Source organism: Psittacula echo (assembly GCF_963264785.1).
Source record: "Psittacula echo genome assembly, chromosome: 6".
Classification (NCBI taxonomy): Eukaryota; Metazoa; Chordata; class Aves; order Psittaciformes; family Psittacidae; genus Psittacula; species Psittacula echo.
In genome coordinates this window covers 8,455,781-8,471,676 of record NC_137743.1, presented here as the reverse complement: position 1 = coordinate 8,471,676, position 15,896 = coordinate 8,455,781, and the positions used below count along the sequence as shown (strand labels likewise).

Genomic DNA, 15,896 nt, shown 5'->3' with positions numbered 1-15,896 from the left:
TCCACTCTCTGTGAGAACATTCACCATTAGACAGAAGCCTCGCATTCTTGATAGTCTGAAGTTCAATCAGTTTGAAAACCAAAACCACTCAATGAGCTAAATCTGAGGATCTTAAGAAAACTGCCATCCTCCTTCTCAGGTAAAAGCCAGAATGAAAATAATTATTATGAAAATAATCCAACCAGGTCGCTTTACAGGCAAATTTACACACTGTCTCTTTAAAACACTGCATGCCCAAAAGCCTTTTTGGGTTTGGAATGTAGCACTGCACCAAGTACAAAGCCTCTAAATATCACAAGAAGCTTTTTTAGAGAGAGAAAGAAAGAAAATTCCAGCTGACTGCAACCGTTCTAGCAGGAGTGCCTCAGCTTAGCTCCCAGACCTGGAATTCCAGAGAAACAACAGAGGACAGGAAACAGATAATATTTTTACACGTCCTTTTGTAACGCAGCTACAAGATGACTGATGAGCTTAGGAACAAACAGAGCGAGAGTGCAAGTGTCATCAGAGTGAGCTGTGTGCTTAGATAGAAGCTTGCAGGAAGAGCGAGCGAATTCTCCGATGATATGTGACTGGTGGAGACTCCTGCAGTGTTGTCTTTCCCGATAGCATTCTGCAAGACACAACACTTTCCTTGGTCACCATTACGCATTTTCATGGCAAGATATTCAAAGCTACATCACAAAATGAATCTTTTGCTTGTTCATGGCCCACCCTCCAATGCTACCTATGAATCACTGTCACAGATTAAGAGATGCAAAAAGCATAAGGACATCAAAATGTCAGTGTTTTAAAGTTAAAGAATAAAAACACCAGTACAGCACAGTCCAACAAAAGAAGTATTAAAAAATCCCTACTTTAGCAATGGTTTCATGTGTAAAACCTCCCCTTGTTAAGTACAGCAAATATTTTAGCAATTTGCATTATTATGCCAGTTTATTTTAACAGGCAAATGCAGGACCCGCAGAGAAACTGCAACTTCTGCACAGTCAACAGAGCAACTTTGTTTGACAAGTTACTTCTGGATACCAATAATTAAAATCTAATCCATGGGATCACAAAAGACAGAGTTTTCTAGTTTATGAAAATTTACATTCCTAGCCTTCTTTGGCACCAATAATTAAACAACATGCATATGCAAGTACAGACTGGCAGATTATAACTATTTAAGAAGGAGGTAAAGCAGGCACATTTTTCATTGCTATGATCCTCAGTAAAAATAAAACCCTATCACGTATAATCACAGAAGTAGATTAATTTAGATTAGAAGGGATCTCTTCATTAAGTGCAACTTACTTAGACCCTGTCCACTCTGGATCTGAAAATCCCCAAGGATACAGCTTCTACAGAGGGGATAAACCTCCCCCATCCTGAAGAGGCAATGGGCCTCTCTACGTACAAGCTATGAGTACCCAGAGGAACAGATATTAAGAATGAGTACAGAGCATCAGTTTCCACACGAATGACTGTCTACAGAGTCAGGGAGGTATCCATGGATAAACTTCCATGCCATTCCTCTACTTTGATACCATCTGTTAGAAGCAGTAGAGGCACTGGGGGAATTATCACAGTATATTCTCTTATACTCAACTTTGGGCAGATCCTTTTTTGGAACCTGTAACTGAGTATGGGATAAGATAGACCAGCAGTTCTTATGGTAAACTACAGTTAACAGGACCTTCTTGTGTAAGGTCTTTTAGCCAGCACAAGATGTCAACAGGTTGGTTAAACTGCACTGTTCCCTCACATATGAGGCTTCATTCTAAGAAGGTACAGGAAATTCTTAGTAGAATCTAAAGAATTAGGAATGGGCTACAGAATTGTCATTGTTTAGAAGAATGGGATAAATCTGGATTGGTGAAGGAGAAACCTGAAATATACGGTAACATCCTTTTGGTGGCTTATGCCTGTGCAGCTGGTCTTGTTCCAATGGCTAGGCTATGTGTTTCCACACAGTAGAAATTAATTTAAGTACATCGCTAATTACTAAGCTTCCTGAGAGACTCGGTACAAAGGATATGGACTGACAGACATGGAAACTGATGTAATATTTACGTCTGAAAGAGGGCCTTGGAGGTCAGCCTGAGCAGACTACTCAAACATCACTGGGAGGTTCATGTCTCTTGGGGCTGTCAAGTCTGTGTCCTGGTGTATGAGCATCACATCTCCTGATGTGAACATGATTTCATGCCCTAAATTGGTCTTTTTTTTAGCCACAGAATGATGTCCACTATGTTTCTGTGTGCTTGCTAAAAGCCGTATCATCTTGTGTTCCTGTGGATTATTAACTAAGTGTACTTGTCAGATGCAATGGTAATTACTATGGGATTTGCCTAAACATGTACTATACGGCTATTATCTAAAGTCAGCAGTAGCCACTTTGATCCCAGCTCCAGATTTCTGAGTAAGACATAACAATGCTAAGACTTTAGTGAGAGGTAAGCCCATTATAATCAGACACCTGAAATATACAGGATCCACACTTACCTCATTAAGACAGAGCTCTGTATCTACAGATTCATTGGATTTCCGCTTCTTCTGTGCCTATGAACAAATGCAAGATTTATTCCCTGTATAATTTTGACATACAGCAGCACAAAACAATTAGATGAATTGCATGGGTTGTCATACTCCCATAATTTTGACAGATTTGCACATGATTAGCAAATAAACTCTCCAAATGTAACAGCAAGTTTTCCAATAACATTCACATTCTGATCTGAATTTACAGCAAAACTTCAATCAGTCAACTAAAGGTACTTAGTAATTACAACGATGAGTGCCACCAGCTGCAGAGAACATGCTATGTCCTGTGGCCCCTTAAAAATGGCACTGGATATTCATGGGAAGAAATGAAATATGACAGTTAATAACAACCATAATACAACTGCATATTAACAATAAATATATCATACACCTCAATTTTAGGAATACACAGCACAGTATTTTATCCTAATGATTCTTGCAATTTTTCCAGGTATTACTAAGAAAATACAAATATAACTTCAATATATTGCATGGCTGCCAGAGAGTCTCTTTTAGAAAGTTAAAATAGGAATATTTAAGGTCTTTTAACATATATACCTGTAAGTCAGATTGAGCTGTTTGTTTACACTGCATTCACTGATTACTGTAGAAGGAATATAATTAAATGCAGGAATATTTTATATGATCAAAACCTGAAAAATGAATCTGCTGTATCTTCAGCCATGTCTTATGATGAACACCCATCTGTCGCTATTACAGTGCGCTTTCCACACTGACTCGTGTAAGAAACATTTCTGGGAGCAGCACCAGGCAAAATGGAAGCAATAGTGTGCACTCTGTCAAGCATCATAAGGTGTTTAATATTTCCATTGTTGAAGTGAATATGATTGTGCTAGGAGGTTTCTGCTTTTCTACAATAGCAATAGGAGTCCCCATGGTGCTGAAGATATTTTCAATGAATTGTACTGTGGTAGATTTAAGTACTTCAATGATTCTCAATATCATTTCTTTCTTTGTATATTCCAGAAACATACACATCATTCTTTTACAGGAGCTACCGATGTTAAATGTACAATCAAGTCTTATAACAGAAAACTTGGATTTACACAATGAAACTACTGACTGCATTGAGCACATCTGATACTTCCACCTGGACTTGCAATTTACTTCCTGTAAAAAAATTAGGATCTGCTCTCACTGTGTTGCATTCATTTTACACTGCAGAATCCAACTGGTGTTGGCAGAAATGGACTGGACTAATGCTGATGTGAGAAAGTGCTGAACATTCTGATTTTATACCTTCAAAAATTCATTTCCATGTACAGCTATTTCATTTTATATCTGAGAGCCATCAGTGCTGCCTATGGACACAAAATAGTCTTTGACCTAATTACTGATTTTAGAATCCAAATGAAGGAACTGAATTTCTCATTAGGAAGTGCACTCTGCTTTTCATGACACTTTAATAAATAGACATATTAGAGACAACTGAAAAACTAAACAGCTGGGATTTAAAAGAAAGCTTGGTATTTAAAAAGAAAGGCATGGTAAAAATGCTTACTGTATATGTGTTCAGAGTTTTCAAATATAGGACAAAATAATAGCTCAATTCATTAATAAACACCCTCTGTGAAATCTCTCTCTTACACACCCTTTGTTCTAATTAGTACACTGAAGTGATTATGGTAAGCATAAATCTAACTATCTAAATAGAAAGAGAAATGCCTGGAAGTACATTTGCTACAATACGAAGCAAGACAGTGAAGCCTTCATTTGCAGTGGTGGTGGTATTCAAGAGGTTAGGATTATTTTTAACGTCAACTGTGTAGACTTCAATTCCTAAATGGCTGGCTCCGAAGAATGGATAAAGAAGGAGAAATTGGATTTCGATCCTGATTTTCTTATATCCAAAACACCCATATTACATTGAATTGGAATGTGAGGCTTCAGCTACACTCTCAGAGTGTCAGATCTTGACAGTGTAAACTCTATGGACTATACAGGCCTCATATTTCTTAGTTTGTCATTCAGAGCTAAGTTTCTAGTCCACATAAGCATCTGCCTACTGGAAACATTGTGTTTTGCTGCTTACTCCTGCTATGGATTCATAACACTGTGCTAACTGTAAGTCTACACTTCGCATTAGTCTCAACACCAAAGTCAGAATTTATGGTCCTCCTGTACTGTGCTTCTCAAATGAGAAAAGAGGAAAATATCATTATTTTGTCTATATGCAGTAAAATTTTTCTTTACTTCATTCAGCCTGATATACAATGCAGTGCAGCAGCTAAACCATCTTTACCTTTGAGAACAGTATTTTAAGGGTAAAATCAACAGCTGGAAACAAAAGCAACATATAAAAAGCTTTTCAATAATTTTGATCAATATTCCCTAGCTTTAATTTGGAAGGTAATGCTTCTCTACAGAGAATATTGAAGTCATGCTAACGTCAACAAACCTATTCACATGCATCCTCCATTATAAAGTCCTTTCTTAGAAGTGAAAAGTAATTTTAATAATCAGGCAGGCTTTCCTCTTACCAAAACAGAAAGGACAGCATCTTCCATTTAAAAATACAGCAAAAATGCAACCTCTTTTCATGGGGAAGGTGAAGGGAAAGAAAAAACTATCAGTTTGAGAATGAGATGAGACACTGCATGCCAAGTTTCAAATTGGAAGAGTACATTTTTACTGTTGAGTTATAAACCTGTAAAAATGGGCTATAATGGAAATGCTGGCATAGGCTGCACTACTGTAATACAACAGTGCATCATGAAATCATAAATAACAGGAAAAGAACCAAAACAAACCCAAAACCCTACATATTGAAGAAAGTGCTATAGAAACTGCATGTCCTTTAAGTACAGGCTAAGAGGTAAAATCTTCTGTCCCACTCTCGGGCAGAAAAGACTGCATGTATCAGAACTGCTGGGCAGGGCTGGGCTTATAAAAATAACAACTAAATAAAAAGTGAAAGAAAAGCAGCTTAAAATAACTGGTTAAACAGATGGAAAAAGGTAGAAGATCTTTCCCACTGGGGTAAAATAGCATTTGCTAATGATTTATACACTCAGCTGTGACATGCCTCTAACTGTAAAACAAAGGTACATAAGACAGGTTGACAGCCACCCCGGCTTTGCAGGGAACTATAATTCAGTAACGTGGGCTACTCTGATGAAGCTGCCCCATACTGCCTACAACCTTGCACTGACTTAAGCTTTTATATTCTGTAAAAATGAACACCTGCTTTTACAGAGAATCTGATCACTGTGGTAGCACAAGCAACAGATGATATTTAGAGATAATCACATTCATACGCCTCCTGCTGAGCTTCAGCATCCTGTCCGATAGTCATACAAGGTTCTTTTGGACTTCGCAACCTTTAGCATTTAATATTCAAACTAAACTTCTTAGTTCAAGGACTGGTAGAGAAACCAACTGCATGTCCAGAAAATAAAAAACTCTTCTGATCAGAAGCAAAATCTCACTTATATCTTTCCTGGACAGAAAAGTGAATAAGGATCAGAAGAGGAGCTAGTGGTTTTCTGAAAGGAGAAAGGAATATTGCTTATAGAGATATTTTTCTTTCTGAGGACTCTGTGGACCTTCATGTTTCCTTCTAATCCCTTCTAATTTCCTTCTAATGCTCCTAGATGAGTTCAATCACATGTCCTTGCTCACACACACCTAACCTAGTCTTCTCTTGCCCTGCACCTAATAAACATCACGAGACCCTCCCAAACCTAGTAACTCTGCTTCTCATCCTGCAAATCCCTCTACCTCCATCCTTTGCAGACACTGTATCTCTGAGTTCATTCGAGAAATGCTATCTTGCAATCATGTATCCAGCTTTTACAAATCAAAGCACTACATGGTTAATAAATCCATTAAACACTGCAGTGGTATCTCACCAGGAGTCAGTTCATACATTTATGGTTTGCATTTTCACATCTCTACTACAGCCTGCATACCCATGTTACTCACAGCAAGAAAAGGTCTGACTGGGAATGGCTGCGAACAGAGATGAGCTTTAATTTGGAGGGAGGGGAGGGAAGGAGAATCATGTAAAGGGAAGTAAATGCATTGGACCTGAATGCAAACAGGCTCAGAATAACCATCCAAACTCAGAAACCAGTCCCTTGCTGTTAGCTACACACTCTGGGCCTCACATGCTTTATGGAACATACAGCTTAGACATTATAGTGAGAAGCAACAGAAGTATCATTACGATAAGTTTTTTCAGCTAATTTTAATGAGTGCCTTTGTCCTCTCCTGAGTTAGTTATGCCTATATTAACAAGCCTTTCTAAAGAGACACATCTCCCAGAATACATCTTTCAAATGACCACGCTTCTGAAGCAGCTGTAACAAATGAGGGTGCTTGTTCTTTTTGTTCCTCTTGTGTTGATTAAAGAGATTTACTATGCATCTAACCTGTTTTTCCAAGAGCAAGACACAAACAGTAAGCAGAGAAATATAAAGACTGTAAAAATGCAATCAGATTAACTCTTCTGCACTCACTAAGCGGTAGGAGCATCTATCACAACTGTCAACAGTATTTTCTTCTTTGCACAGTAGTACTATGGCATGCGTTCAACAGGGAAGATAAGCAAAGTGCAGGTCAGAGACACAGGCCACTAAAACAAGGATCCAATTCAGCACACAGTAATTTTTAAACCCACAGCATACAGCCAGGGTGCAAAGCTATTTAAGCCATAAAAACAATCAGCTTTTCACAGTCCTATAACAAAGAAGTTAGATCTTCTTTTCTGCTGCTTTTTCTTTTTTTTTCCTCTGTTGAATCAGCTCTCAAGATACAAGCTTGGGGCAGGAAATTATCAGTCGCTGTTCTGCATAAAAGCACTACAGTTCTGTCATCCCACTTTGTAGAGTGAAGAAAGTATCTTTTACAAACAAGCATTACCAAGACACTGCTTGTGCTATTCTCCAAAGCCACGTAGGTAACACCTAGCATAGTAAGAATCAAATCACAAGTGTTGCAGCTGGGAGACATTAAATAAAGCAAACCAGTTAGCCCCTTGTGCCCAAACATGCACTAGGGAAACACACACTGAGTTTTATAGTGGAGTGCAACAAACAGTTATCAGCCAGTCCCTTCAGATCCCATCACCTCCCAGCCGTAAGCCCCTGTTCCCCATAGCTTTGTACCTGTTCTAAAATTACACAGCTTGTCCCCATTCTCCTACAGGGGTCTTAACTGGATTTCTCCCCACAGTGTTGCCACAGCTGGGCAGGGTGGTGGATCATAGGCAGACCCGGGTACTACAGGATGCCCTGACTTCTTTTAGGACCATCCATCCTTGGGTTTCCCAGTCCAAGCATTCAGAAATCACAAGTAAGATCCTATTCAAAACCACCACACAGCTGCTCAATAGGCAGCACTGTGAATTGACAGATCTACCTAGCTCACCTTCACAAAGCTCTGGCTTTCTTAAGAGAACACACATGACATTTTAAAAGCTCCACATTAATAGGATCTTGCTGGTTCTGAGTACTTCAGCATCAGAAACAAGAAACAGAGGGCAATCTCAAAGTAGGGAGGTCTATTCTATGGTCAGGAAAGGGAAAAAGGGATGGTGGATCTCCTGAGATGTTTCCATGCACTCCTTCAGAATGAAATGGAGTTGAGAAGAAGTCTTCACCCCAGGGCAGCCCACAGGAATCTTCTGGGAAGAGAAGCTGAGACATAGGTCCGTGTTCTGCTACAGCTTCCCAGCTCCTTAGTCATCAGTGAAGGAGCACTGCCGAGTCTCTTCTGGGCAGGCCAGGTCTCTTTTCCAGACCACTGAGTAATGATAGATCAAATTAGCTCCGGTCTAACAGACACTGCAAACTCTTGTGTCTCTTGATGGCCGCAGATGGAAACACACTTAGCAGCAGATGCCAGTTCAGACATCTAAGAAACACACCTAAGAGCTGATGAAGTCTGATATGAATAGAAGAAAACCTCCCTTCTCTTCAATCTTGTAACTGTAAGAATATTTGACTAGAGAGGGGACAAGCTCGAGTAATCCTCTCAAAACGAGCAGAAAAGAGTGTGGATACAAGGAAAGATAACCCGTACCTTATGAACTGTTGCTGGACCATTCCCAGACCCTTATGTTAATAAAGGTGAGACCTAATTAAGCCCTGTCTCTCACTGCACTTACATGGCTGGGACAACACGGCACAAAACCTTCCTCACAGCACCCTTACAGGTTTTATGAAGAACAGATGCTATCAGCAACACCAAACGGATCAAAAGCTTACAAGGAGCAGACACATGCATCTTCAAATATTTATTTCAAGCAATTAGTCTCCCAGAGAGCACAGCACAAAACATGACACCCAGCCAAGACAACTGAACTGACTGACTTACCTTTCATGGCAGTACAGTAACTCGTTAACAATTCTGGTTTCGTGTTCAGTCGTTCATTTATCTGAGGAAAGTTAATTTCCCTAGTCCCAGATTCTTGCTGCTTATTTTTAGGGGATATTATGCAATTCTCCTAATATGATCTTTTTATGGATTTGCCTCGAGCAAATATTTTTGCATGAAGAAGGGCAGAGGAGAAAACAGGATACCAAAAAGCACAGACAGAATACGTTTTATTAGGTTAATATCTGAGACAAAGGGCTTATGCTGCCTAGGGTATTTTTTTTTTTTTGGCTTTTTTTCTAGTTATAAAACTGAAGAGCCATGTAATCCAAAATCAAGTTGTTTGGGATTTTATTATTAAAACACATTTCCCTAGTGATTCACTACAGCTATCAACCAAGTGCCATACAGAGCAGTTACAGGTAGCATCTGGCTGTTGTGCAGTCAACAGCGTCTAAAGAAAAGCAGCACGAACACAAAGCCATTACAACCCCAGTGAAATTACATACTCAGCCTTTAATTTTGAACAAAGGTAAGCCATTGAAGAACTACAGATCCCACAACACTTCCCCGGGCTGGATTGTGTGCCCTTGCGTGTCCGAATATGCAAACAAAGTTGTTCTGTTTGGCAGGAGGCGAAGTACCCACCTCCCCTATTAGACTGCGCTCTGTGGTGCACTGGAGTGTGGTGTAAACACTCCTGAGCAGCTGTCAGCCACAGCTACTAGGGGACTAAAACCAGCTCAGCCAGAACTGCACTGTGCTAATGATCCTTGAAAAGAGGCACCACACTAATGCAGCTACAGTTCTCCTACAAAGCATCTCACACCTCCAGGTGTGCCTTGGCAGGTACTTGCTGGCTGGAGTGTGGCTGTGATGTGCTTCTCTCTGATAGGAGCATGCACTGAGGCTGCTACTCGCAGGTGAGTTTTCCATCACACTGAACAGATGACAGGACAGTGTGTGACTGGGCTCCCTGCTAAGAAAACCTTGGGAATTTCCCAAACCAAAGCAGACCTGGGAGGAGAGAGCTCAGCAGGGATGCTCAACATCTCGTTCAGCCTCATGGGACATCCAGCTCTGAGCTGTCAGGATGTGGAAGCCATTAAGTAAATCAGGTCAGGCGTTGCCTTCACACTCAGGCAGCAGGACCAGGGATGTTGTCCTCTGGTCCTGCAGCTGGAAGGGAACATCAAGGCAAGCTTGCTTGAGCACCAGTCTGCATGAGGCCTGAGTGCTGAGCGCTATAGGAAGCTTCTGTTCATGCTATGCCAACCCTAAGCAACTGATATTATTGCTGGTTTCTTGAGCACTGCATTCACGCATAAATTTTGGAAGAGAAGGGAGGAGAATGATCATGAACATCTGCTTTTGGTTAAGTGACTAAAAATGTTCAAGACCTTTCTCTTTATTAACCATATGTGTGTGTTGTATTAGCTTGGTTATGCACAGAAAGAAAACAGAAAGCCTTAAAAAGGGTTTCAAAACCACTTCAGATAACAAGTGATTTTGCTGCAATTACAGAGGCAAAAGCAAAGGCTACAGATACTAAAGTAACCTTGGACACAAAGAAAGAAAAAACTAGGCACTTATTTGAGCACCCACCCTACAGTTATACCCTCCCCTCCTCAGTTTTGTTTAGACATTTCAAGCCCAATGTATTAGTTTCCTTATATCCGCAGTTATGTGGCTATGCCTGTACCGGAGTCCCATTAAATCATGATTTAGAGACTGGGTTGTTTTTTTTCTTTTAAATCAATTCAATCTCAAAGAGCTGTGATTTACAGTAATTGGTGAATTTCACATTTTTGGCACAATCAGAAGTGCCACTGAAATAAAAATTTTAAGCATTTTTCTCCCTGTTCCTCTAATGCTGCAGCAGAGTTCTGCAGGTGCACACATGTATGCTCAGAACTGCCAGGGATGACACTCTAGTGAACTGGCTGCAGTACTTGCCTCAGCATCCGTGTTCCTTTGTGGCACTGAAAATACCATTCAGAATAATGCAAATTTACCAAGGTGAGTCTGTAAGAAATGAGGGTATAGTATCCTGTGATTTTGACAGGCAGCTATTTCCTAAGAATTCAGCCAGAGCCACACACATAACATGAAAAAATTCACCCAAATAGTTAATGTACTGGCAAAGTTCAAAGTCACTGAACACAGGACTTTTTTAAATGCAAAAATGTAAGACAACTTCAACTTTAAGCAGAGCTGCTAGCTGCTTCTATAAAAATCTAGCTTTATTTTCATTAGAATATATGCCTTTACACTTTTGTAGAAAGGTATTTAAATTCAGTGCTAGTCTTCCTGATTAAAAAATCCTGACAGCATTCTAATTTCTAACCGTGAATTAATATAATACAATTTTGATTGCTGGCATTTTATTTTCTACAACAAACATACATTTCAAAAGACTTCAATCATGACTGAAAAAAACCCAAACATCTAGTTGGTCTTGTCCATAGATCTCCATTAGCTAAGTTAGACCTTGGTTTGTCCTGTCAGCTTTCTAAATGTTATTAAAAGGCCCTTGCAGTACAGATCTTAAAACTCAATAATTCTAAGAGACTTTGACGTAGCATCCTACATTCATTCTTCCCCTGATGAAGTGAGTGAAGGTGAGAAAAACCATCTTTTCTCAAAAATACGAGGAGTGACATCCTAACACTAATTCTCTTTAATGGTCTGTACTACAGTGGACTATACTTTAATGGATTATATTACAGTGGCCTTCCTCATATCCATTATTAACACATGAACGATGCTCTCGCTCACAATAGTTACCCTGTAGTTAATGAAGCTATTCAAATAAGCAGAGAAACTCTCATGTAAGAGGAGCCTGCAGAATCATGACCTTAATAGAAAGGTGCCCTATTCTTTACTGCCCTGATCCCACCACACCAACAGGAATTCTGCCACTGGTAAGGCAGCAGCAACTGAAGATGAAAAGTAACTTCCTAATATCATCTGCATACATAGCCTCAAATTTGAGCACCGTAAAAAGTACTGAGAAATTTATTCTATCACTGAAATAATTTCTTAGACACAAAAAGTATTGTGAATGTTAGATGTTTAACAATTAAAACCCTATTAAAACAAATCTGAGCCTTTAATATCCAGATTATGCAAATTATTAGCAGATTATGCAAAATTGTAATCACAGTGTGTGATCCTGCTTTATCACATAAATAATTCACAGAAGGGCAGAAGGCTTACATTTATGTTTACATTTAGTAAGTCTGAAAATACAAATAGATGAATGCTAATAATGCAAGTAATGGAGATCAACAGGATCACTTTGTGTATATTTTGTAAGGTTTCCATAATAAACTGGAAGAAGCATTTGCGGATTTATTGTGACTAGTTTGCCTACTTTTTGAAGTATTAGGTTGCGACAGACTGTATAGTTCAAGACATTATTTATGGGATATAAAGCCTTATATTCCAAGGCAGCTTGTTTAATCTAGCTCAGGTCAATACTGACAACAGTTGTGTAGTATTTTTGAAATGAGGAGGTGGCTCTGGAGCACTTCTCTTAAGAGGGCAGGTTCAATGCAGAAAAGTGGCACTAATTTGCACCTCAGGCAGTGTGCTTCATCAGAGACTGAGGAGTTAATGGGATATAGGCTTAAAATGTCGCAAAGCACCCAGGATGTTTCCCCATGCCCTTCATTTCCCTTTCTGTGGGATAAGCTGCTCTGTTAGAAAGAGACAGTCCTCCTGTATCCTTACATCTAGTTCCACTGCAAACCCTACAAGCAAAATCTTGAAGGTGCCCTAAGCTACCAAATTTTAACATCCTTTAGTGGGACTCACGGGAGAGATTAGAAGGTTTCACCTAGAAAAACATCTTGAGAGTGCTATCTGAAGAGAATCTTGATTGATGATGGTTGGCAGCAAATACTTCTCTGAGTGCATAATGGTTTTATTCATAGTTCTGTACTGAGCTTAGGCAAGTAGAAAAGAGAGCAAGTGAGGGGTGTTTTTTGTGAGCTACCTACTCAGATGCATCCAATACTCGCAAGCATCAGCTTTGCCTTACTAGTATGTTTCAGTGTCAATGCATTGCCATCAAGTTTCCAGAAAGCATTCTAAAAAACCCCCACATCTGTGTGTGTGTCAACTACAGCAACAATACGGCTTTTTGTATCACTCCTACTACCTCCAGAGCAGTGGCTGGAAAATCAGACCTAAGACAGCACTAGTAGAGATGAGGCATGAGTGTAATGCAGACTGTACCTGTGTATTAACATACGTGTATTGTATATACAGGCTGCATATGCAAACCAGCACTGATACTGCACTAGTGTACTAAGCTCTCTCTTCCAGTGATAAGTGAATTTAATGGCTTTAAGAGATGCCGTGTTCAGTGGCCAAGATGGGATTAGCCTCTCCAGTATTTGAGAACAGCATCCTCAAAAGCAATCTGGGATATTACCATGCTGCTCACGCTCAGTGACCTCTTGAACAGCATGGGACATCGCACTTCTGACATGCTGTGCATGGATGAACATAATTGCACTACAACAGGCTTTGTACATAACAAAGGGCAGCAGATGATAAGGACTTGAAGAGCACACATGAGCAGATGTGTCTCACTGGCTTGGAGATTATTTGGAACTGCAGCTTTGCCAGCTGCTCTCTTTAAATGTTCATGAAACACCAGAGTCCAGTCCCTTGCTACACTGACATGAGCCAGCATGACTTGTGTCTCAGGGGCTGTTCCTGTGATGTGGACTCAGGATGACCAGTTCAGCTCCCAAAAAGCACAGCTCTCTCACTAAGGTCGCTGACCGAAGAGTTGTGCTGATACTAAATACGACATTGTATCTGAGCCATCAGCTTGAAGGTGAAAAGCCTCTGCTTAATTAATGACTCCTAAAGTATCCTCATTAAGCTGTTCTCTGGGTTTAGAACAGGTGTGTTTTTTATCTAAACCTGTGCAGTTGTATCTATAACAATCTGAATTTCCCATCTACAAATAACCGTGTCTGATTCCTCACGAATAATCAGGCAATCTTAATCAAAATTAATAGGGATTAGGCCAACTCTTGATGAAAACATGATTCTGCAAATAGTTGCAAGAATTTGTCAAACTAAGTACAAAATCAGTATGAAAAAAGGGATAATTTTTCCTTCAGAATTTGCATTTGACTTCTGAAATTGTATACAGGCAGTTAGTTCCCTGCAGGAACAGATCCCTACATTTGCCCTCAGAACCACATAATTACACTACATATGTGATTGAAGTGTGCAGGATGGCATACTGACATAGAACTCAATACAGAATGGTCTTCAAGAATTTAACTTGGATATGTGCAACTGCTAACACGCTACTTTTTCCTGAGGAGGGCAAGCCACTGCAAAAATCATAATAAACACTGTTAATCAGAGAAGTTCTGATCAAATCACCTTTTTACATTTGTGCAGACACAAATTTAGGAATGGGTTTTCACAGATATTTATAACTGCTTTGCTTTCAAATGTGCACTCTTAATTTATATGCCCACTTATCCAACTCACTTGGGGGTGTTGGTCGATGAAAAAATGAACACGAGCCAGCTTCAGTGTGTGCTCGCAGCCCAGAAAGCCAACTGTATCCTGGGCTGCATCAAAAGGAGCGTGACCAGCAGGTCCAAGGAGGTGATGCTGCCCCTCTACTCTGCTCTCGTGAGACCTCACTTGGAGCATTGTGTGCAGTTCTGCTGTCCTCAACATAAAAAGGACATGGAGCTGTTGGAACAAGTCCAGAGGAGGCCACGAGGATGATCAGGGGACTGGAGCACCTCCCGTATGGAGACAGGCTGAGAAAGTTGGGGCTGTTTAGCCTGGAGAATAGAAGGCTGCGTGGAGACCTCATAGCAGCCTTCAGTATCTGAAGGGGCCTACAAGGATGCTGGGGAGGGACTATTCATCAGGGACTGTAGTGACAGGACAAGGGGTAACGGGTTCAAACTTAAACAGGGGAAGTTTAGATTGGATATAAGGAAGAAATTCTTTACTGAGAGGGTGGTGAGGCACTGGAATGGGTTGCCCAGGGAGGTTGTGAATGCTCCATCCTTGGCGGTGTTCAAGGCCAGGTTGGATGAGGCCTTGGGGGACATGGTTTAGTGTGGGGTGTCCCTGCCCATGGCAGGGGAGTTGGAACTAGATGATCTTAAGGTCCTTTCCAACCCTAACTATTCTATGATTCTATGAAATTAGGTACTTAACGACTGCAGGTAGCTACTTAGATCCTACCTGGTACATGTCTTACCTGCCATGTGCATAATAAATCTGAATGCACACATTTCAAATCTGAGGATGAATTCAGTACATCCAAACGTTTATGTGTGTGCTAATGCATATCTAGCCTTGAATTAGAGGCAACTTGAGGCTTCGGAAAATGTCAATCTGGAAAAATAAAGCAGTACCACATAATGAAGTATTTAGTAAATTACTGCCCTGAATACCTAATTCTGTTTTAAGAAAGACATGAGGGAGGATAATCCTATAATTCTTTAGGACACATACTGAGTGCAACTGTGAAAATTATGCACACCAGTCAGCCTGTTTACCTGTGGCTCATGGAAAGAGCTAAGCATGCAGGAGGACTTAACCTGAAGTGGGATTATTAGGCCAAGTCCACTCATTAGAACTACAATTTTGTGTGAAATAGGCCGTCCTCCAAAGTACAGACTAAAATAAACATTTTGAACTCTTGTTGATTTCAAAGGCAGGGAATTCTAATGGGTGACAGCGTCTCATGGTCAGGAACTCAACAGCAAGTTGAGAAATAGAGTAGATGGTTTGAGTGTAACATAGATCTATTATTCAGATAAGACAGCTGATTAGGAGTTATAGAGATAAAAAGTAAGTAAGAGATAAAGGGTGTGATTTATTCCAGTTTTGATTACTAATGTACATTGAAGACTGGAAGTAAAATGAGCAGACAGGTTAAAAGCAGAACAAGAATATCTTTCTGTTCAGATGTTTTGTTATTATTAATGGTTTTTTTTATTAAGAGTATAGGCTAACTAATTTGGCTA

General features: G+C 40.0%; 1 protein-coding gene across 1 annotated transcript in view; it reads right to left on the bottom strand.

Annotated features, from left to right (window-relative positions):
- Positions 1 to 451: 451 nt before the first annotated feature.
- GFRA1 (GDNF family receptor alpha 1) overlaps positions 452 to 15,896 on the bottom strand; it is a gene marked incomplete at both ends in the record, with an annotated part of 154,219 nt that continues 138,774 nt past the window's right edge. Inside the window, 2 exons of the mRNA XM_080621769.1 lie at positions 452 to 613; positions 2,488 to 2,544. Coding sequence (XP_080477895.1) covers positions 452 to 613; positions 2,488 to 2,544 — 219 coding nt within the window. The remainder of the gene's footprint in view (positions 614 to 2,487; positions 2,545 to 15,896) is intronic.